Below are 23,384 nucleotides of genomic sequence, written 5' to 3' on the forward strand. Positions count from 1 at the left end.
GTCGATCTGAAGTTTACTTCGGGAAGGATCGTGCAGCTGAAGAACATGCAGCATGCCCCCGCCATCAAGAAGAACCTCGTTAGTGGCTCCCTTCTATATAGAGAAGGGTTTAAGTTGGTATTCGAGTCTAATAAATTAGTTGTTACGAAATATGGACTATTTGTTGGAAAGGGTTATGAATGCGGAGGCATGTTCCGCCTTTCTCTTGCAGATCTATGTAATAAAGTCGTGAACAATATTCATTTGAGTGTTAATGAATCTGAAGTATGGCATTCACGTCTTTGTCACATTAGTTTCGGTGTTATGACGCGACTAGCAAAATCGAATTTAATCCCGAGTTTCACTTTAGCCAAAGGTTCTAAGTGTCATTCGTGTGTGCAATCTAAGCAACCTCGCAAGCCTCACAAGGCAGCAGAGGAGAGACACTTGGCGCCACTAGAACTCATACATTCTGATCTTTGTGAGATGAATGGTGTGTTGACTAAAGGTGGAAAGAAATATTTCATGACTTTGATAGATGATTCCACTAGATATTGCTATGTGTATCTGTTAAATACTAAAGATGAGGCTCTACACTACTTCAAAATCTATAAGGCAGAAGTTGAGAATCGACTTGAAAAGAAAATTAAACGAGTCCGGTCAGATCGTGGTGGAGAGTACTTCTCGAAAGAGTTTGATGCCTTTTGTGTGGAACACGACATTATTCATGAGAGGACGCCTCCTTACTCACCCCAGTCAAACGGGGTTGCCGAGCGAAAAAACTGTACTCTAACTGATTTGGTTAACGCCATGTTAGATACGTCGGGTTTATCCAAGGCATGGTGGGGGAGGCTATAATGACATCATGTCATGTCCTGAATAAAGTTCCGACAAAGGATAACGAGATCACTCCTTACGAGAAGTGGACCAAGAGAAGGACAACACTCTCGTACTTACGTACCTGGGGCTGCTTGGCAAAAGTTAATGTGCCGATCCCCAAAAAGCGTAAGCTTGGACCAAAGACTGTGGACTGTGTTAATTTGGGCTACGCTATGAATAGTGTTGGCTATATATTTCTAGTAGTGAAATTTGAGGTACCTGACATGAAAGTCAGTACAATTATGGAGTCTAAAGATGCTACATTCTTTGAGGACATTTTTTCCATGAGAGATGTACAAAGCACTTCTAGACAGGAATCTGAGGAGACTTCTGAACCTGCCATTCCGATGGAATATTATAATCAAACACATGATGAAAATCCTGAGGAGGATAATGAGGAATCCCTTGGTAGGGGCAAGAGATAAAGGACTGTAAAGACCTTTGGTGATGATTTCTTCATATACCTCATGGAGAATAATCCCACTTCTATTTCAGAAGCGTATGCATCTCCAAAAGCTGACTACTGGAAGGATGCGGTCCGTAGCGAGATGGATTCCATCATGGCTAACGGGACTTGGGAGCTTACTGAACGTCCTTATGGTTGCAAACCACTGGGATGCAAGTGGGTGTTCAAGAAGAAGCTTAGGCCCGATGGTACGATAGAAAAGTACAAGGCTAGGCTTGTGGCCAAGGGCTACGCCCAGAAAGAAGAAGATTTCTTCGACACTTATTCACCTGTGGCCAGACTGACCACCATTCGAGTATTACTCTCGTTGGCGGCCTCGCATGGTCTTCTCATTCATCAGATGGATATTAAGACGGCTTTCCTAAACGGAGAGCTAAAGGAGGAAATCTATATGCAACAGCCTGATGGCTTTGTGATGGATGGTCAGGAAGGAAAGGTGTGTAAGTTGGTGAAATCTTTGTATGGCCTGAGACAAGCGCCTAAGCAATGGCATGACAAGTTTAATGAAACATTGACATCTGTTGGCTTTGTTGTTAATGAGGCTGAAAAATGTGTATACTATCGCTATGGTGGGGGCGAAGGAGTTATACTGTGTTTGTACGTTGATGACATACTGATATTTGGGACTAATATCAAGTTAATCGAGGAGGTTAAGTCTTTCCTATCTCAGAACTTTGAGATGAAGGACCTTGGAGTGGCTGATGTTATCTTGAACATCAAGCTATTGAGAGATGATGAGGGTGGGATTACACTTTTGCAATCCCATTATGTTAAGAAGGTGTTGAGTCGTTTTGGATATTCGGACTGCAAACCATCTCAAATACCATATGATCCTAGTGTGCTGATTCAAAAGTCTAAAGGCACAGCTATAGATCAATTGAGATACTCTCAGATTGTTGGTTCACTCCAGTATCTAGCGAGCGTAACGAGGCCTGACATTGCATTTGCTATTAGCAAACTGAGCCGGTTTGTTTCCAAACCGGGTGATGTACATTGGCGTGCTCTTGAGAGAGTTATGCGCTATCTGAAATGTACTATGAACTATGGACTTCACTATACCGGATACCCGTCGGTACTTGAAGGGTATAGTGATGCGAATTGGATCTCTGATGCTGATGAGATGAAGGCCACAACTAGGTATATGTTTACTCTTGGAGGTGGTGCTGTTTCCTGGAAGTCTTGCAAGCAAACGATCTTAACAAGATCGACAATGGAAGCAGAATTAACAGCATTAGACACATCGGGTGGCGAAGCAGAATGGCTTCGAGATCTGTTGATGGACTTGCCAGTGGTTGAGAAGCCGGTTCCGGCCATCCTTATCAACTGTGACAATCAAACAGTTATTGTCAAGGTGAAGAGTTCAAAGGACAACATGAAGTCCAACAAACACATAAAAATGAGATTGAAAGCTGTCAGAAAATTAAGGAACTCCGGAGTGATAGCGTTGGATTATATTCAAACGGCTAAGAATCTGGCAGATCCCTTTACTAAAGGGCTATCACGTGTTGTGATAGATAACGCATCAAGGGAGATGGGTATGAGACCCACATGAGTTGCCATGATAGTAACCCAACCTATGTGATCGGAGATCCCGTGAAGTAGGACCTGGGAAAACAAGCCAGTGGTGAACTGAGGAGAGTAACTTTACTAACCCACTCTGTTGGAGATGCAATACTCTCGGAAACTGTATGGAAGGATGACTACTGTCTTAATGTGTTCCAAGGCTTATATGCATAAGCAAGATGCTATTCTACAGAGCGATCTTTGGAGGAACACACCTATATGAGCCCGACTGCTGGTCACAGTCTATGAGATTGGGGTGATCTCTAGCAAGCTCATGAACAGGCCAGGAGTGTGACTAATATGCTCCACCCGAGGGGTCGGCCTTCGGCAGCCTCGTATCAGTGAGACTTGTGGTGAAACTTCTTGACGCCAAACTGACAATTCAAGGCATAGTCCATTGTTCAGTTGTGAAGGAGTGTAACTACTTGGTCTAGGTGGAGCTCAACCTTAATCGGTCTCCATTGAGATGCTGGTATATCAAAACAACGTTTGGAACAAAGGACAAACTGGGCCCCTGAGATCTGGTGGGGGATTGTTGAAATATGAGATGGGCCTAGAGCCCATATGAAATTTCAGATTTGATCTGTAAGGGCCCATGTAGGTGGCATGACAAGGTGGTGGGAAGTTTAGTCCCACCCCGAAAGTGGAAGGAGAGTTGGAGTGGTTTATAAGGGATTCTCTTCCTCATGCTATTGGAGCTTGAAAAGAGATGAGGCCCTCGCGCACTCCTCCTCCTCCGCTCGCCTCGGCACGACGCGACGCGACGCGGGTTGCGGGATTGAGCCGAGCCGAGCTCACTCCTATGCGCTTCTTTTTGCCGATCAGGAACGGAGAGTCTTTGACAGGTGGGGCCATGATCTGAGACGTCGGATCGTGGGCTACCGACTTGGACGTGGGTTCAGCCCACGTCTCTCCACGCGCAGCCGCACACTGCCTCTCCGGATCCTGTACGGGAGAGGGGCGATTAGATTTTTGGGTAGCGACTACGCGACTGCTCACTTCTGTTCATCTACGTCCACATCACCTTCGTCATCACCATGTCGACCGACGCCGACCGTGCCGCCGCTGAGAAGGCCGAGGCCGCCGAGGATGCCGCGGCTACTGCCGCCGCCACCGCCGCCGCATGGCCGATTGGAGGGTATACATCGTTTATCCCTCTCATGTTTCTTTCTGTTGTAGCAGTGCTAACGATATGCGTAGATGTTTCTACTATATGCGTAGTATATACTCTATTAGATCGTAATCAGTGTGTTATCAATACTGTCAATGTCATACTCATGATTTATTCATGGATTAATTTAATCGGAAAACTGCCTATTTTCTTATCACTTGTTGCAGTAGGTGCAAGTACAACTGAGGCTGTGATCATGCAAGTCGGAGAGAGGTACCTACGGCAAATGCCGTCCAAGTTTGTCGTCATCTCCGATTACATCCATTACAATTTGCCTTGCCAACTATATTTTTCAGCACGCTGTTTTTGTAGAGGAAGAACTAGAGCTAGAAACAGCTTAATTATGAGGCAAAGTTAGGACTTCCAGGATGTATGTTATCATTCACCTACTCTTTTAAAAAAAAAGTTCTTTTCCAGAAATAGTTGATGACTGGTGCAAGTGTCTCCTGATGCTTGCAAGCTTGTATTCCCTTGTGTACAAATTGGACCTTGTATACGAATTGGAACAAGCGTATTATTGTGTCCTGGTGGCTAATGCATGGGTGTCCGTGCCTGGTTGATGATGCAAGTTCTTCATGCACATACATTCAATCATATTTTTGCCATGTCCTGTCCTGAAGGGCTACCTGCATCATTACTGTGTGTGATGCATGAGTATTCACACAATTGCTGCAAGTTCCATTTCTGAATGCATATAATTTGAATATATGACAGAAGAAAAGGTCTCTACTCTCTACTGCATAGAAACAGTTCATTATCACAGGAACATTTTAGCACATGTGTACATATGTGATCCCATATATCTAAATTCCCTCTTTTGCTTTTCATGGAAGAAAATGGCTGCTGCCTAACCTTGAGTAATCATAGTAGATGGCAGCAGCGAAAAAACGGCACCCAGATCGGGCAAAGCTTCGGTAGAGTCCTACTCCTAATTGAGATCTAGTACAAGATAGACAACCGTGTTCTTGATTCCTTTCATCATGCTATATATTGCTCCCTCACTTCAGTTCCTCCCTTGCCGAAAGGCGACGAGACTGATCAGGGTAGCAACTAATACTCCCTCCGATCCAAAAATAAGTGTCGTGAACTAAAACCACGACAATTATTTTGGATCAGAGGGAGTGCTAGATTCACTTGACAGCTTCCTCTTGCGTGTTGGTGGAGGATCGAAGAAATCGCAAGGCAGGATAACCGGCTCAATGGTACTATATATAGTCACGAACAAGCTTTGCTGCGCATGTGAAAGCAGTAAATGTAATCGGACTCCTCCACAAAACCCCTGATCCTCCTCCTCCTGAGGTACATGTTAGCCAACACCAGGCAGAGGGCGCCTCCCGGCAGCAGGACAGGGTACTGTGGCTTCACGCCTCTCGCCTCGGCATCATCCATGAATCGGACCTGCCTCCGGAACTCTCTCCACGGACACGGGAAACCCCCCTGGTCCTTCCTCCACCGGCAGCGGTCTAGGTCCAGAGTCCACACCTCCACAACCGGCTCGTTGCGGCCATGATGGGACGAGTGGTGCCGGTCAAGGTAGACGAACTGGATGGAGCCTCCGATGCAGCTGATGGTCCGTGTCTTCTTCGCCGACTCTGTCTGGTCCTCCAACAGGTACCTGTAGGGCAGGCTAATGAAGTCGAACTTCACGGCGGAGTCATCTCCAGTGGTGTGCAGGTCGTCGCCGTCGCAGCACACGAGGCCTTAATAGAGGTCGACCCAGAAGAGCTTCCCTTGGGATCCCATAGCTTAGCAAAATTTGCTACGAATTTAGCTTCGTTGCAAAGATCACTCCAATTTTTCTAGTTGGGACAAGTTGCGTACATACAGCGCGCAACTTGTTGCAATCTGAAAGTTTTTCTTTTTTTCGTAGATCCGTTTATTCAAAACGTTTTATCTCTCAAACCGTGCGTCCAAATCTCGAACCATTTTCACCGTTGAATTCCTCGCGTCGAGATCTTCAAAACTAGATTCAATGTTTATAGGTTTTGACGAACTTTTTTTTCACGAAAAAAATCGGACGAAAAAACCGAATCGGAAGCACGGGTTTTTTCCCTTTCTGAAAGAGATACGCCCGTGCCTCTCACGAAATCACAACCATGTCTCTCGCGGAAGCAAAACCATGACTCTCGCAGAAGAAAAAAAACATGTTTTTCCCGTTTCCGAGGAGGCACGGCCGTGACTCTCGTAAAAACACAACCATGACTCTTGCGGAAGCAAAACCGTGACTCTCGCGAAAGGAAAAACGTGTTTTTTCCTTTCCGAGAGGTACGGCCGTGACTCTCGCGAAAGAAAAACAAAACAAAAAACGTGTTTTTTCCTTTCCGAGAGGCACGGCCGTGACTCTCGTGAAAGCATAACCATGCTTCTCCCGGAAGCAAAACCGTGACTCTCGCGAAAAAAAAAGAAAACACGTTTTTTCCATTTTCGAGAGGCACGGCCGTGCCTCTCGCGGAAGCAAAAGCGTAACTCTCGAGAAAGAAAAAAAAACACAAAACATGTTTTTTTTTCGTTCTCGAGAGGCACGGCTATGCCTCTCGCGAAAGCAAAACCGTGACTCTCATGAAAGGAAAAAAACATGTTTTTCCATGTAAAATATTTTTTTTAAAATTTTTTTGATAGAAAAGCTAAAGAAGACAGATGAAAAACCAAAACGTCAAAAAAATCTGAAAAAACCATTTAAAAAGCAAAAAACGCGTGCGAAAAAATAAAAACAAAATCCGAAGGAAGCGCCCAGAGCACGACACGTGACGAATGGCTGAGAGCGCGCCAAGTGGCGTTGATCGTTGTGAGGCTCCCGAAGAAGCACTCGTATGCTCCCTAGTGCTCCCCTCGTCCCATCCAAAAAAAAGAGCTCCCCTCAAAAAAAGCTAGTGCTCTCCTTTTTTCTCAAAAAAAAAACTCTCATCTTTCCCTCATAAAAAAACTAGTGCTCCTTTTTATGCATGCTCTCCTCTTTGGTACCAAGGCCTTGTATAGTTGTACGGTTCTCTCTCCCCCCTAAAAAAAGAAAAACTTTGTACCGGCTATCTCTAGCTGCCTAAGAGCATCTCCAACAAGTTTTTGCGCGCCGGAGCGACAAAGAGGTTTTCAAGATGCATGAAAACACGGCGTCCAATGCAGCGGCCGCACCCGCAGCAGCCCGCGCGCACAATCCGGCTCCTTAAATTTGCAGCCCTGCAGCCCGCGCGCACAATCCGGCTCCTTAAATTTGCAGCCCTGCAGCCCGCGTGCATACCCGTGCGTTAAGTTTTTTGGAGCATGCTCAACTTTATAGCGACTGCTGGAACGCTGTTTTTTGCGTCCGCGAACAAAAACGTTGGTTTTAGTGCCTGAGGCAGTTTTGGGGAGCCTGCTGGAGATGCTCTAAAGGCGAGACACATGCATTGTCGGTTTGGCACTACCATGAGCCCTTTATCAGTGAACTTGTACTCCCTCCATTTTTTTACTCATAGTCTGAAGTCAAACTTCATCAAGATTCACAATATCAAATCAATATCGTTGGGTGCATAATGAAATTAACTTTTTATTACATATCTGTAAATGTTGATATTTTAATATAAATATGATCAAACTTCACAAAGTTTGACCTAAGACAAATCTTATGTAAACGGAGAGAGTACTTCCATAGCCACAAGCAGTTTCCCAGAGCGGACGCATGGCATACAGGGCGTTAGCCTGTGGCCATGCATACGTTAAAGTCTGAACATCTGTAACAGCCCATCTCAGGAAGGCGGTAACAACTCATCTTAAAACCGTGTAAAAATAAATCTCAACACATACTTGAGGTGATGTACAGCCTGCCCATCTGATAACATCAAACATACAAAAAAAACTTTATTAACTGCAAACCACAATTTCAATTTTGTACTAGTGCATGCGTTCAAGTCATCACGCAACTGACTCCTGCCGGAAATGGAGTAAGTACACAAGCCCATCCTCTCTTTATTTATTTTAAAAAACAAATAGGAGTGCACGCCAGTTTCCTAGAAATGTGCTTCGACTGTTGGCTAGAATTCTCCAGTAATTTTTACTTGTGATTCCCACCTAATCATAACTTGCGTATGCCAATAACCTCAACGTCACCCGTTGTAAGCACCGACAACCGCCTTAATTAGCTTGGACTGGAAGTAAAAGCATGACGAAGCATCCCTGCACTAACCATAGTAGCCTCAGAGGACAATTTCCAGCTTGAGACAACGCGTGCTTCCATTTTAGTATTCAAATAGGTAACACGTATCCAGCATATTGTCCAAGCAAGTAGCATACCATCTACTCCCTTCGTTCCTAAATAATTGTCTTCCTAAAGATTTCAACAAATGATTATATACGGAGCAAAACGAGTGAATCTACACTCTAAAATATGTCTATGTACATCCGTATGTGATAGTTCATTTGAAATATCTGAAAAGACAAATATAGGAACGGAGGGAGTACATCTTCTGCCGGGCACGTGGCGGCTGTGAATTGTTTTCTTGCCAAGTTAGGCCTCCTTTGGTTTGGAGGAATTTCATAGGAATTCTAGAGGATAGGATTCTTATAGAATTTTTTCCTTTAGAGCCCTTTGGTTCATAGGAATGGATTCCTATTTCTACATAGGATTGGTTCCTATTCTCCACATTTTATAGGAAAATAAAAATGAGCCTAGACTTAATGGAAAAATTCTTTTGGTGTCAACCAAATGACATCTTATTTCCTATTCCTACTCATAGGATTTGAGATACATGTCATCTCATTTCCTACAAGATTCCTATTTCTACGATAACCTATCCTATGAACCAAAAAAGGCCTTAGGTTGTTTTTCAGGTCGGAGGAGACACTAGAAATATGCTGGAAAATTCCCTCCGAATCTGCGGCGACGACTTTGCGAGAACGACGTGTGTGCTGACCTGACCATGTACTAAACGACATAGGCAGCGATAGCTGAAGGAGAGATGGGGGAAGCTCTTGTTGTGCTGCCACTTGTACAGCAGGGAGGAGGAGAGGAGGGCGTGGGCGTGGTGCCAACTGCCAATCCTCAAAGCTAATTGCCTGCAAGTTTCCGTTGAACAAAATGGCTGAGCTAAAAAAAAGTGCGCCTAAATGGCGATACATGACCCGTCGCTCTCTCGATCTGGCGATACGCGCGCACGAACCTTCCCCGCTCTTACACAGGCAACTCGCAATCTCGCCCCGCCACGCCACGCGGTGGACGAAACCTACAAATAATAGGCCCAGAGCCTCTCCTCCTCTTTCCTTCCGTAGTTCCATTCATCCTCGCCACACACACTACACAAGCCTCTTTCATTCTCCCCTCCCTCTGCAACCCTTTCTCGATCTCCTCCATCTCCTCAGCAGCGCGCGCCGGCGACCCTCATCGCACGGCCACGGCAGACATAAGTACGTACGTCCATCTCCGCCGTGCAAGGTGCAAGTGCCGCTGTACTATATATCCCTGAGCTTTCTTCCTTCTTCTCCGACCTATTATTCTTATTCTTATCTAACACGATGTATATGTTGTTCCCTAGCTAGGCATACTCTCTCCATATATACCATGGCGCCTCCCGGCTATGATCTCATCCTGATCGTTGACTCTGACGGTGGGGTCTGGATTGTTTGCATTCAGGACGAGACCACGCAATAGCATGCAGCAGGTGCATGCACATCTCCGGCCCCTCACTTTGTTATACATCTTCACCCAAGCTAGAGTTCACGTACGTTGGTAGTACATATCGATGCGAGTAACCAGTTGTTTCCTTCCATATATTAATTGCCATTAATCGTTATCTTATGTTTTTCATCATCCACCGGATCGGATCATGTTTGCTGCACAACTTACGTTTTCCTTGCTTTCTTACAAAGTTTATGAGCAAATATATATGGAGGCTAAATTATATATGCAGTGTGGCCTTTCTATTTAGTACTAGCATCTCCTATTAGAAGCTTCCTACCGGGTATAATTAATTAGCAGTCTGCGACCAGTTCTCTGTGAATGATTAGCAAGTCTCTTACTATTTTTTCCTGTCAATCGGTTGTTCCACACGTACACTAGGGGCGAACGGCAGCTGAGATTAAAGAAATGCAGCAAATATTATACTAGGATGTTTTTCCTCTCTTTTATGTGTGCTTTCTCTTCGGTTTGATGTCTCTTCCATATATGGCTTTCAGTAATTAATTACTGTTTGTTTCCTCTTGAAGGTAGTATGGAAAACTTTCTATGCGGCGCTGCTACATGTACGTTTGCATCCGACACCATATATGCTCTGGCAGCCTCATGGCGAGCGTGTATCGTCCTTGTCCTTCTCTTTGGTCGCCGTCGGTGCTGCCATGACCATACATCTCATTGATGACTGCATCACCTACACTCCTGTCGGCAATGAACCGAGGTTCATGACTCATGAGTAGAGTTCTGGTGATGGTGTGTAGTATCTTCGATATATCTTGCATGTTAAAACTGGTGGCAATAATTTGACTTGTAAAATATGAACGGGTTGCTTGTTTGTCTGTACTCTGTTTGCGACATATGAACTGCTTGTGAAGCCATCAGTTTGTGAAGTCGTCTGTGCTCTGAGAGTGTGTGTATATGCTATGGCAACGATATATATATCTTCCACATTCATTTCAGTTTTTCTACCCAGACAAAAATTTCAGTACATATTTATACATAGCTGATGTTGAACTTGAAAATACAGTACTCTGCAATAAACAAAGAAGAAGAATTGATTGTTCACACAAAATCTGCAAAGTTATACTAGTACACACGGGAAGTCATCCATGCAAACTACTGAAATCTGTATTTAAAGTACTCAGTGGGTAGTTCCATACCACAACTGAACGCGTCCCACATAACAGCGACAGGGCGATGTGACAGAGAACAATGCAACGCATAGAGAAATGCATATGTGCGATGTTTTCCGCCTGGACAGGACAGGTACATGGGCATGCACATGAGAGCTGATGAAGTGTCCGACCACTCAGAGTACCGTAAAAAAAATCTATCGTTCAGAGAGTACACACGTCAGGCATGGTTAAGCAAATCCCCGTCGACGACCTCATCCCCTTGCCCGCACGCTCCCGGTGAGAAAGCATGTCTCACACCTTCGCGGAAGCTTCCTCGTGCTTTCGGATAGAAGGCCGGCCTTGCACAGCTTCCCTTCTTTGCCCAAGAAGTCGAGACGTATTCATCGATCGGCTCTACCTCGAAGCACTACAATGGTGTCGCGGGCGTTGGCCATGCATATGCATGCTGAAGTTCGTACTTTTGTATTAACATCAAACATATAAAAACGCCAGGTCAAAATGACTTTATTCATGTTGCCACGACATTTTGAACTCGTACTCCTACTTGACACGTCCAACTCATCATGCAACTGACGCCGTCCGGCCGGTGTTGAAGCAGCTTCCTCCACAGGCAGGTAAAACTGGAGGACGTAGACAGTCCCATGCACTCCTAAAAATAGGAGTGCCAGTTTTAACATGGTCCCTCTTACCCCCTCTTTTCACATGAGAGGTAAGAGTATAAAATAGATCTTAGCCGTTGATCTTATCAATGAATGGCTTGATTGACTCTTACCTTCTTACCTCACATGTAAAAAAAGAAGGTAAGAGGGACCATGTTAAAATTTGCCTTACGTGTGATCCCAACTGAACGCCACCCGTCTGAAGGAACTCTGGATGTTTCTCCTAACATATCCAAATATCCAATTAGCTCGAAGCATCCCAACCTGCATGCCTTGGACTGGCAGTAAAAAGCATGACGAACGAAGCATCCCTACTTTGATCGACCTGGGAGATTCATTTCCTGCTGAGAGAGACAACACGTTTCCATCTGTTTTGGAAAGGCGACACGTTTCCATATTACTATAGCTTCTTTCCTAACTTTGGAGCCAGTACATGAATCAGTCCTATTCAGTTTTCCCGAAAAATGATGGTTGCTTAATCTCAGACATCTGCCTTCTCCCGCACTTCTTTAGCCTTCGTAATCCAGATATCCAATTTGACCATTATTATGCACTTTTTTGATTCAAGTCTAGCAACATGTTTGTAGATAGACAAGACATCAATCTTTGAAAAACTTCTTTTATATCCAGGTGCATGACCCTCTATCTTTGAGCACTCACCAGATGAGAAAATCTGAAAGAAATAACACTTCAGTACATTGCTAGAATGACAACTTCCATCATACACATACTCAACACATATATAAAAAAATATTATGATTCACCTCATCAGGGGATAAGACTTTATATGATGCTCCAGGGTAACAGATCATCTTCAGAGCTGTTGCAAACTGGATTAAGACCCAATCCTTGGTGTCAATTTCAGATGTAAGAATAAAATCCTTTAGAAGAAGTCGAAAGAACTTCAAATACTTCTTTTCACATGATTCAGTATCATGCAAGAGATAAGCTGTCTCCTTGATAGTTTTATCAACCTGAAAGCCAAAAAAAAATCTTCATCACTGAAACAAACATCAAGCCAAAATTCTAGAAGACATTTCATCGATGATTAAAAAAATTTGAGTTTCTCAAATGTTATTTCCCAGTACGGCGTGTCTATCAAAAACTTCAATCATTGGCAATAAAGCATTATAGGTGCTGAAAAAGAAGTACTAGCAAGTGGAGACTTATTCAAGGTGGCTATAGTTGCTCAAAAAGAAGTACTAGCATTGACAAGGGAGAAATAAAGTAGATAGCATCCATGTGAGAAATAAGGAAGGACAAGCGATAAGCTCACCATCTCAAGCTTGATATCAAAGTCACGTTGATGTAAGAATAATCCTGAATCTTTGTCTGGCCCAAACTGGTTTTCAGGCAATAAAGGAGACATGGGATTGTTCAGACCGCAAATTATCACCTCACAATCCGGAACATCAACATGTAGGCAGGTTACTCCCTAAAAAGGCAAATGGTGATCAATATTGTTCACCCATACAGAAGCAACAAGAATCTTACAAAGTTATACTAACCAGTTTTGTTTCAATTATTCTTTTATATTCAACACTTCCCACAATTAATTTTCTACCTGAACCACACAGTTGACTGAGTCTCTTGACCAAGCGGCCATCAATGACCTCATCAGTAACGTCAATGGGGGTCAGCATCTTCTCCCGCTTAATAAATGCTACGAGACTCTGAAATAAACACAAAAGGGATCTAAAAAGCATGTCAAATATAATGCATGTTCCTAAATCATGTAGAGGGCAGGGGTAATTTAGTAGCCCTGCATCAACCATAAAGTACAATGTTGCTAATTAAGTATTTTTTTGTGGGAATAATTAAGTATTTATTTACAATGTTAGTATTTTGAAAACAATGCTGGAGATATGACACACAAACGAAATGATGAAAAATGAAATCAATATAGAGGGGACACAGGGATTTAACGTGGAAAACCCCTCTAACACGAAGGGGAAAAACAAGTAGTAAGAAAGAAATAGGGAGGGTTACTAACAAGCTTCTCCCTATGCCAGCCAACCAATCTTCACAATATTGGGGGAGGTTACAAATGCCATGGATTTACAAGTGATCAACTTATCCCGTGCAACGGCTTACAAGAGGTATATATAACAGCAGTGACCTAGGTCAATACTGATCCATACCACAGGGGAGCTTCACCCCTCTCTTCCGCTCGTCAGAAGTTAGTGATTATACTTATATATATGATTTTTGATCACAACAAAACAAACAATAAATAGTTTCATACCATGACATGCTCCTTCACCCCTAGCTAAGCAGATGCAACTAATTCAGACATTTGTGCCTCGTAGTTGAAACTTAGATTTCAACCCGAGTTAATTGATCTTTTAAGGATCTATCAGCAGATGTTTGGCCAATAAAGATAGTGCACCTGTCAGTGGCACCATGGCACAAAAAATAGAACATTGTAATGTGGAAGGACCCAACCCAGAAAAACATATAATCGACCAACTTGCTTTTTTTGAAGCTGATTAATAACAAATAACAACTAATGACTAAAGAATTAAGGAATATTCCACCCACTTCTTACAACACAAATTGACAATAAGGACTGGTGAAATATCACAGTGAATTTTTAAAACATTACTCCATTCTAGTTTGCAACAAGAAGCATAAGGAAACATGACAAAAGTAGTAAGAAAGCAATAGGGAGGGTTACTAACAAGTTGTGGTAAGCATGCCCAGAAGTCCTGTGAAAAATAGAGAGGAATCAATTCGGTGATCTAGAAGATAACAGAGACAAAACTTAGTAGCTTGAGCAGCGAAAGAACAAGTACCTTCATTGGAGCTTTGAGGTAACCTCCATCAAAACAGAAAATTGCGATGCCAGACGGTGCTTGGTATAGCAACATAGCCAATACAACATTAGTCTTAACTGATTGCATGGGATTCTTCAGGTTGCGAATTATCACCTCAGAATCTGGAACCTCTACACACAAATAGGTCATTGCCTGAAAAGTAAAATGGTAATCAAGACTTCACACCCAGACAGAACCAACAAGAAAGCTTAGAAAATTATACTAACCAGTATTGTTTCAATTATTATTTTATATTTAGCACTTCCGACAACTAATGTCCTCTCAGAACCACACAACTTAGTGAGCCTCCTGAACAGACGATTGTCAATAGCCTCATTAACAAGGTCAATGGGGGTGGGCACCTTCTCATACTTCATGGATACTATCAAACTCTGAAAATATAAATAGAGGGGACCTGAAAATTTTGTTAAATATAATGCAAGTACTAAATCATGAAAGAAGTCAAGGCAATTTAGTAGCCCTGCATTAGTCCGAAAGTATAGTGGTTCTTGAGCCTTTATATGTATAATTCCCTCGGCGGTACTCCCAAGACATTCATTCCTGGTAGGAGTGCCACGCGATGGCTCATTCACATCTAGCTAGAAAGTTTACCACTTCGTAGATATTTGTGCATATAAGTACCAACTTAGGTTTGAGCAAGCGTTAATTGATTATTTTAAGGATCTATTAGCTGATGTCTGGCCATTTTAGATAGTGCACCATGGCACCAAAGTAGAATATGGTAATGAGGAAAGACTCCAACCCCAAAACAAATATGGTTGATTGGCTTAATTCAATTTCGAATCAGTTCAATAATAAATAACAACTAGCAAGAAATGAGTTAATTTTATATACCACACACTTGTTCCAACAAACAATTAAAAAACCTGGTGAAACATTTCAATAAATTTCGCAAAGCGTTACTCTGTTCTGGTTGGCAACAAGAAGGTAAGGAAATATGACAATAGTAATTGTAGGGTTACTAACAAGTGGTGGCAAGCATGTCCAGAAGTCCTGCAGAAAAAATAGAGAGCAATCGATTAGATGATATTAAATTCCTCATTGACGAGTGAGATAAAACTAAGGAGCATCAGCAATGAAAAAACAAGTACCTTCACTGAATCATTGAGGTAGCTCCCATCAAAAGAGAAAAGAGTGATGTCGGTGGTTCCTTCGTATAGCAGCATAGCTAATGTATCATTACTCTTTTCATTTTGAGGGAATGGCAATGCATCATTAGTCTCGTTTTGTTTGAGTGAATGTCGGTGCATCATTGACCTTAATATCTCCTGTCGAGAAACAAATCAAACTTAAACAAATGGGATTACATATGGTGCATCATTAATCCGCCGAGACCCGCTGTCGTCAACGCAATAGATGCCACGCCGCTCCAAAATGATGTCCTCCAGAGGGATAATGACATCTAAAGCGCCGTCATTGTCCGATTTGGGAGACCCGGATTAAGGGTTTCTCCTCGTAGAAGCATGAGTGAGGAGATGTTGACTGCAATGATGATGCCTTCAACAAGGTAATGGTGCATAGACACCGCCATTGCCCGCCATGGCCGAAGTCGGAGCTCGATTTTCACTGGCGGTCATCTCTCCCCAACTCGCAATTGGCTGGATCACCACCAAGTCAAGCATGGCTCCACGTAACCATCATGCCACCACTAGTGCTTGGCGTGGGATCCCAAGATCCGCCAGCACCAACCATCAACATACCGACCACCACTGAAAGGAGGAGATCACCACCGCCAAGCCCAGGGCCAGTGACCTTGCAGAACATGAAGCTGCACACCCAAACGTGCATGTGTGCTGCCGCCGGAGTGCTGCGTAAGTACCGGCATGGCGTAGCCCATGCGGCCCATATAGGCACAGACCGGGCCCGCCTGCCGCCATACGGCCGGCATCCTCGCCACCACCGCGCTTGGCTGTTGCACCCACGCAAGAGAAGGTGTCAACGCCTCCTCGGCACTCCAGATCAAAGCCTTATAGATCTCACCGCCAATGCACCGCTAGGGCTTTGCCCAGCGACTTCACCAACGACGGCGAGAGGAGGGGAGGGCAGTACCAGGCTGTAGGAGGGAGGGCAAGGAGCGCCCCGGTGCGGCCCGGCGCGATTGCACGGGGGCGAGAGGGTAGGTGCAGTGACCAAGGGAATCGAGAAACAAAAGGAAGTTTCAAGAAAAACGTAGCTGACAAATTAACTCTTGAACCATACGTACCATGCCTACCCTTTTGTATAGTCTAGTATAGGTAGTAACTCAACTAATTCAGTAAGCAAAACGTAACTGACAAATTACGTTTGTTGTCATTGCCGGAGATTTACTTTCAAATTAAAAACGCTCCATTATACCCAACACAGCGTGAAACCCTAAAAAAGTTGAGAAAAAATGGGAGATCAATAGTCTGTGTTTCCTGTAGATGGGATCAGAACTTGTAACACTTACAAATCAAAACGGCGACTGGCAATTGTGAGAGGCGGCCATGCACTAGTAGAAAAAGGGTCAAACGTGAAGCACATTAGTGCCGGTTCGTATTTGAGCCGGCACTAATGTATACATTAGTGCCGGTTCCAACGGCTAGCCGGGCCGCTTTCATTAGTACCGGTTCGTGGCGAATCTTTAGCACCGGTTCGTGCCACGAACCGGTACTAATGAGAGTGGTGGCAGGATGTTGTCAGACTGGGGCCCCTCCAGCCCCTTTAGTACCGGTTCTTGGCACGAACCGGTACTAAAGGTCGTCCTACATAAACCCTTCGTCCACCCGAGCTCGCTCTGTTCTTCCCCTTTCCCCTCTCCTCTCTGTTCTTCCCCTCTTCCTCTCGAGCTCATCACACATTTTGCCCAAAATTTGTCAAGATTTGAAGGCCCCCATCCATTCAAATGATCACAAAGGTTAGCAACTTTGTCCTTTCATCTCTCATTGCTAGATTAGCTCTTGCAATGCTTTATATAGTGATTAATTTGTGAGTTTAGTAATTTGGGAGGATATATATATATATATATATATATGTGCTAGTATTTGATTTATATGCAATTTTTTCTAGGAGGTATGTGAACCGGAAATTCCAACCGACCCTATTGTCGAGAGGTTAAATTTAGTTGAAAGAGAAAACGAGTACTTGAAAGAAAAATTGAAAAGAATTGAGGGGGAGAAGATGAAATTGGAGTTTCATGTTGCCGATGTCGTCGATAATCACAAGATCAAGATGAAGAAAATGCGCTTGAAGATTAGAAAGATTAGAAAATATGCCATCGATAGTGCGACTTGGTATCATTATGCTGTTGGATCCATTATTACCTTAGTTGCGATCTTGATCGTATTTGTTGTTGCATTTAAATGCTTTAGCTAGAGAGTTATTTGTTTGTTGCATTTAAGTGTTGTATGAACTTTATGTATGAACTTGTATTAATTTGGTCTATTCGGTGTTGTGTAATGAAGATGAGCTGGCAATGGATGTACGATGACCGATGCTCTCCCCAGTTCGTTGAGGGCGTGCATACTTTTCTGCTTGCGGCTGAGGCAAACAAGCGGGCGAATGGTTTTATGCCTTGTCCATGTGCTCGCTGTAAGAATGGTCACAATTACTGCTGGGGAACGTAGTAATTTTAAAAATTTCCTACGCACACGCAAGATCATGGTGATGCATAGCAACGAGATGGGAGAGTGTTGTCTACGTACCCTCGTAGACCGAAGCGGAAGCGTTGACGCAACGTAGAGGAAGTAGTCGTATGCCTTCCCGGTCCAACCGATCCAAGCACCGTTACTCCGGCACCTCCGAGTTCTTAGCACACGTTCAGCTCGATGACGCTCCCCGGGCTCCGATCCAGCAAAGCATCAGGGAGGAGTTCCATCAGCACGACGGCGTGGTGACGATCTTGATGTTCAACCGTCGCAGGGCTTCGCCTAAGCACCGCTACAATATGACCGAGGTGGAATATGGTGGAGGGGGGCACCGCACACGGCTAAGGAACGATCATGAAGATCAACTTGTGTGTCTATGGGGTGCCCCTGCCCCCGTATATAAAGGAGTGGAGGAGGGGAGGGCCGGCCCTCTCTATGGCGCGCCCTAGGGGAGTCCTACTCCCACCGGGAGTAGGATTCCCCCTTTCCTAGTCCAACTAGGAGTCCTTCCATGTAGTAGGAGTAGGAGACAAGGAAGGGGAAGGGAGAAGGGAAGGAAGGAGGGGGCGCAGCCCCTCCCCCTAGTCCAATTCGGACTAGGCCTTGGGGGGGCGCGCGGCCTGCCCTAGGCAGCCCCTCTCTCTTTCCCGTATGGCCCAATAAGGCCCAATACTTCTCCCCCGTATTCCCGTAACTCCCCGGTACTCCAAAAATACCCGAACCACTCGGAACCTTTCCGATGTCCGAATATAGTCGTCCAATATATCGATCTTTACGTCTCGACCATTTCGAGACTCCTCGTCATGTCCCCGATCTCATCCGGGACTCCGAACTCCTTCGGTACATCAAAACTCATAAACTCATCATATAACTGTCATCGAAACCTTAAGCGTGCGGACCCTACGGTTCGAGAATAATGTAGACATGACCGAGACACGTTTCCGGTCAATAACCAATAGCGGGACCTGGATGCCCATATTGGCTCCTACATATTCTACAAAGATCTTTATCGGTCAGACCGCATAACAACATACGTTGTTCCCTTTGTCATCGGTATGTTACTTGCCCGAGATTCGATCGTCGGTATCTCAATACCTAGTTCAATCTCGTTATCGGCAAGTCTCTTTACTCGTTCCGTAATACATCATCTCGCAACTAACTCATTAGTTGCAATGTTTGCAAGGCTTAAGTGATGTGCATTACCGAGAGGGCCCAGAGATACCTCTCCGACAATCGGAGTGACAAATCCTAATATCGAAATACGCCAACCCAACAAGTACCTTCGGAGACACCTGTAGAGCACCTTTATAATCACCCAGTTACGTTGTGACGTTTGGTAACACACAAAGTGTTCCTCTGGTAAACGGGAGTTGCATAATCTCATAGTCATAGGAACATGTATAAGTCATGAAGAAAGCAATAGCAACATACTGAACGATCGTGTGCTAAGCTAACGGAATGGGTCATGTCAATCACATCATTCTCCTAACGATGTGATCCCGTTAATCAAATGACAACTCATGTCTATGGCTAGGAAACATAACCATCTTCGATTAACGAGCTAGTCAAGTAGAGGCATACTAGTGACATTCTGTTTGTCCATGTATTCACACATGTATTATGTTTCCGGTTAATACAATTCTAGCATGAATAATAAACATTTATCATGATATAAGGAAATAAATAATAACTTTATTATTGCCTCTAGGGCATATTTCCTTCAGTCTCCCACTTGCACTAGAGTCAATAATCTAGATCACATCACCATGTGATTAACATCGATAGTTCACATCATCATGTGATTAACACCCATAGTTCACATCGCCATGTGACCAACACCCAAAGGTTTTACTAGATTCAGTAATCTAGTTCACATCGCTATGTGATTAACACCCAAAGAGTACTAAGGTGTGATCATGTTTTGCTTGTGAGAGAATCTTAGTCAACGGGTCTGCCACATTCAGATCCGCATGTATTTTGCAAATTTCTATGTCAACAATGCTCTGCATGGAGCTACTCTAGCTAATTGCTCCCACTTTCAATATGTATCTAGACCGAGACTTAGAGTCATCTAGATTAGTGTCAAAACTTGCATCGACGTAACCCTTTACGACGAACCTTTTTTTCACTTCCATAATCGAGAAACATATCCTTATTCCACTAAGGATAATTTTGACCGCTGTCCAGTGATCTACTCCTAGATCACTATTGTACTCCCTTGCCAAAATCAGTGTAGGGTATACAATAGATCTGGTACACAGCATGGCATACTTTATAGAACCTATGACTGAGGCATAGGGAATGACTTTCATTCTCTTTCTATCTTCTGCCGTGGTCGGGCTTTGAGTCTTACTCAACTTCACACCTTGTAACACAGGCAAGAAACTTTTTCTTTGACTGTTCCATTTTGAACTACTTCAAAATCTTGTCAAGGTATGTACTTATTGAAAAAACTTATCAAGCGTCTTGATCTATCTCTATAGATCTTGATACTCAATATGTAAGCAGCTTCACCGAGGTCTTTCTTTGAAAAATCCTTTCAAACACTCCTTTATGCTTTGCAGAATAATTCTACATTATTTCCGATCAACAATATGTCATACACATATACTTATCAGAAATGTTGTAGTGCTCCCACTCACTTTCTTGTAAATACAGGCTTCACCGCAAGTCTGTATAAAACTATATGATTTGATCAACTTATCAAAGCGTATATTCCAACTCCGAGATGCTTGCAACAGTCCATAGATGGATCGCTGGAGCTTGCTTATTTTGTTAGCACCTTTAGGATTGACAAAACCTCCTGGTTGCATCATATACAACTCTTCTTTAAATCCATTAAGGAATGCAGTTTTGTTTATCCATTTGCCAGATTTCATAAAATGCGGCAATTGCTAACATGATTCGGACAGACTTAAGCATAGATATGAGTGAGAAACTCTCATCGTAGTCAACACCTTGAACTTGTCGAAAACCTTTTGCGACAATTCTAGCTTTGTAGATAGTAACACTACTATCCGTGTCCGTCTTCCTCTTGAAGATCCATTTATTATCAATGGCTTGCCGATCATCGGCCAAGTCCACCAAAGTCCACACTTTGTTCTCATACATGGATCCTTTCTCAGATTTCATGGCCTCAAGCCATTTATCGGAATCTGGGCTCATCATCGCTTCCTCATAGTTCGTAGGTTCATCATGGTCAAGTAACATGACCTCCAGAACAGGATTACCGTACCACTCTGGTGCGGATCTCACTCTGGTTTACCTACGACTTTCGGTAGTAACTTGATCTGAAGTTACATGATCATCATCATTAGCTTCCTCACTAATTGGTGTAGTAGTCACAGGAACAGATTTCTGTGATGAACTACTTTCCAATTATGGAGCAGGTACAGTTACCTCATCAAGTTCTACTTTCCTCCCACTCACTTCTTTCGAGAGAAACTCCTTCTCTAGAAAGTTTCTGAATTTAGCAACAAAAGTCTTGCCTTCGGATCTGTGATAGAAGGTGTACCCAACAGTAACTTTTTGGGTATCCTATGAAGACACACTTTTCTGATTTGGGTTTGAGCTTATCAGGATGAAACTTTTTCACATAAGCATTGCAACCCCAAACTTTGAGAAACGACAACTTTGGTTTCTTGCCAAACCACAGTTCATATGGTGTCGTCTCAACAGATTTAGATGGTGCCCTTTTAACATGAATGCAGCTGTCTCTAATGCATAACCCCAAAACGATAGTGGTAGATCGGTAAGAGACATCATAGATTGCACTATATCCAATAAAGTACGGTTATGACGTTCGGACACACCATTATGCTGTGGTGTTCCATGTGGCATGAGTTTGTGAAACTATTCCACATTGTTTTAATTGAAGACCAAACTCGTAACTCAAATATTTGTCTCCGCGATCAGATCGTAGAAACTTTATTTTCTTGTCACGATGATTTTCCACTTCACTCTGAAATTCTTTGAACTTTTCAAATGTTTCAGACTTATGTTTCATCAAGTAGATATACCCATATCTGCTCAAATCATCTGTGAAGTTCAGAAAATAACGATACTTGCCGTGAGCCTTAACACTCATCGGACCGTGAAAGTGCAACTATCCCTAGGTGGTTTTGGTAATTCATAACAACATATAGCTCATTGAGCTAATGCTATTCCAAGATGATTATTTCAGGAAAGCTCAATGATTGGCATGGCATGGATGTGAAAGTGGAACCCTCAAAATGCTAAGGACAAAGGATTGGCTCAAGCTCAAAAGCTCAAGACTCTTCATTTTATATTTTAGTGATCCAAGATCACATTGAGTCTTTAGGAAAAGCCAATACTATCAAGGAGGGATGAGTTGTTGCTTAATGAGCCTCTTGCTTCATGTGCTTAATGATATGCTCCAAAATCCTCAGCTACTTTCCCATATCCACAAATGACCTAAACCCTAAGCCAAACTCGGTCATACCGATTCTATCTATCCGGCGCCACCGAGTTTCATATGTCATAAGCCACTGCCAAACCCTAGCAATTCGGTCCTACCGATAGGGATCTCGGTCTCACCGAGATGGGGTTGCAAACTCTCTGTTTCCCTTTCATAACTTTTCGGTATCATCGAAAGAGCGAATCGGTCCCACCGAGATTGCAATGTAAACTCTGTGTTTCCCTTTTATAACTTTTCGGTCTCACCGAAAGAGCAAATCGGTCCCACCGAGTTCACCTGACCAACTCTCTGGTTAGCTTATTACCAAACTCGGTCTCACCGAGTTTGTGTAATCGGTCTCACCGAGATTACGTTATGCCCAAACCCTAACAGAATCGGTCCTACCGAGTTGCATGTCAGTCCCACCGAAAATCTCTAACGGTCACTAGGTTTACTATTTCGGTCAGACCGAGTTTTTTGATTCGGTCCCACCGAGATTGGAAAACTGTGTGTAACGGTTGGATTTTGTGTGGAGGCTATATATACCCCTCCACCTCCTCTTCATTCGAAGAGAGAGCCATCAGAACACATCTACACTTCCAACTCATATGTTCTGAGAGAGAACCACCTACTCATGTGTTGAGACCAAGACATTCCATTCCTACCATATGAATCTTGATCTCTAGCCTTCCCCAAGTTGCTTTCCACTCAAATCTTCTTTCCATCAGATCCAAATCCTATGAGAGAGAGTTGAGTGTTGGGGAGACTATCATTTGAAGCACAAGAGCAAGGAGTTCATCATCAACACATCGTTTGTTACTTCTTGGAGAGTGGTGTCTCCTAGATTGTCTAGGTGTCACTTGGGAGCCTCCGACAAGATTGTGGAGTTGAACCAAGAAGTTTGTAAGGGCAAGGAGATCACCTACTTCGTGAAGATCTACCGCTAGTGAGGCAAGTCCTTCGTGGGCGATGGCCATGGTGGGATAGACAAGGTTGCTTCTTCGTGGACCCTTCGTGGGTGGAGCCCTCCG

General features: G+C 43.6%; 1 protein-coding gene and 1 long non-coding RNA gene across 3 annotated transcripts; one reads left to right on the plus strand and one right to left on the minus strand.

Moving 5' to 3' along the window:
• The first annotated feature begins 9,129 nt into the window (after nt 1-9,129).
• LOC147983054 (uncharacterized) lies at nt 9,130-10,658 on the plus strand. 2 transcript variants are annotated; one of them, XR_015614933.1, is made up of 2 exons: nt 9,130-9,688; nt 10,233-10,658. It is a non-coding gene; the product is annotated as an uncharacterized LOC147983054 (long non-coding RNA). The 2 variants fall into 2 exon arrangements; XR_015614934.1 differs by having other exon boundaries at nt 10,237-10,658.
• A 1,317-nt stretch (nt 10,659-11,975) lies between these two features.
• Nucleotides 11,976-15,584, minus strand: LOC147983055 (uncharacterized). The gene is made up of 9 exons (XM_087539422.1): nt 15,423-15,584; nt 15,298-15,324; nt 14,538-14,702; nt 14,290-14,463; nt 14,176-14,202; nt 13,003-13,167; nt 12,771-12,929; nt 12,259-12,468; nt 11,976-12,167 (listed from the first exon to the last, which is right to left on the minus strand). The coding sequence occupies exons 1-9, from the start codon at nt 15,582-15,584 to the stop codon at nt 11,976-11,978; spliced, it is 1,281 nt and encodes a 426-aa protein (XP_087395548.1).
• Nucleotides 15,585-23,384: the final 7,800 nt, after the last annotated feature.

Source organism: Triticum urartu, chromosome 2A (genome assembly GCF_056163025.1).
Source record: "Triticum urartu cultivar PI428250 chromosome 2A, HENAU_Tu73, whole genome shotgun sequence".
NCBI classification, from domain to species: Eukaryota; Viridiplantae; Streptophyta; class Magnoliopsida; order Poales; family Poaceae; genus Triticum; species Triticum urartu.

Coding starts and splice junctions, on each gene's coding strand:
- LOC147983055 (XM_087539422.1), bottom strand. CDS start 15,584: ATGATGCACCGACATTCACTCAAACAAAACGAGACTAATGATGCATTG. Junction 12,930..13,002: donor GAATAATTGAAACAAAACTG/GTTAGTATAACT, acceptor TTGCCTTTTTAG/GGAGTAACCTGCCTACATGT. Junction 12,469..12,770: donor TTGATATCAAGCTTGAGATG/GTGAGCTTATCG, acceptor TTTGGCTTTCAG/GTTGATAAAACTATCAAGGA.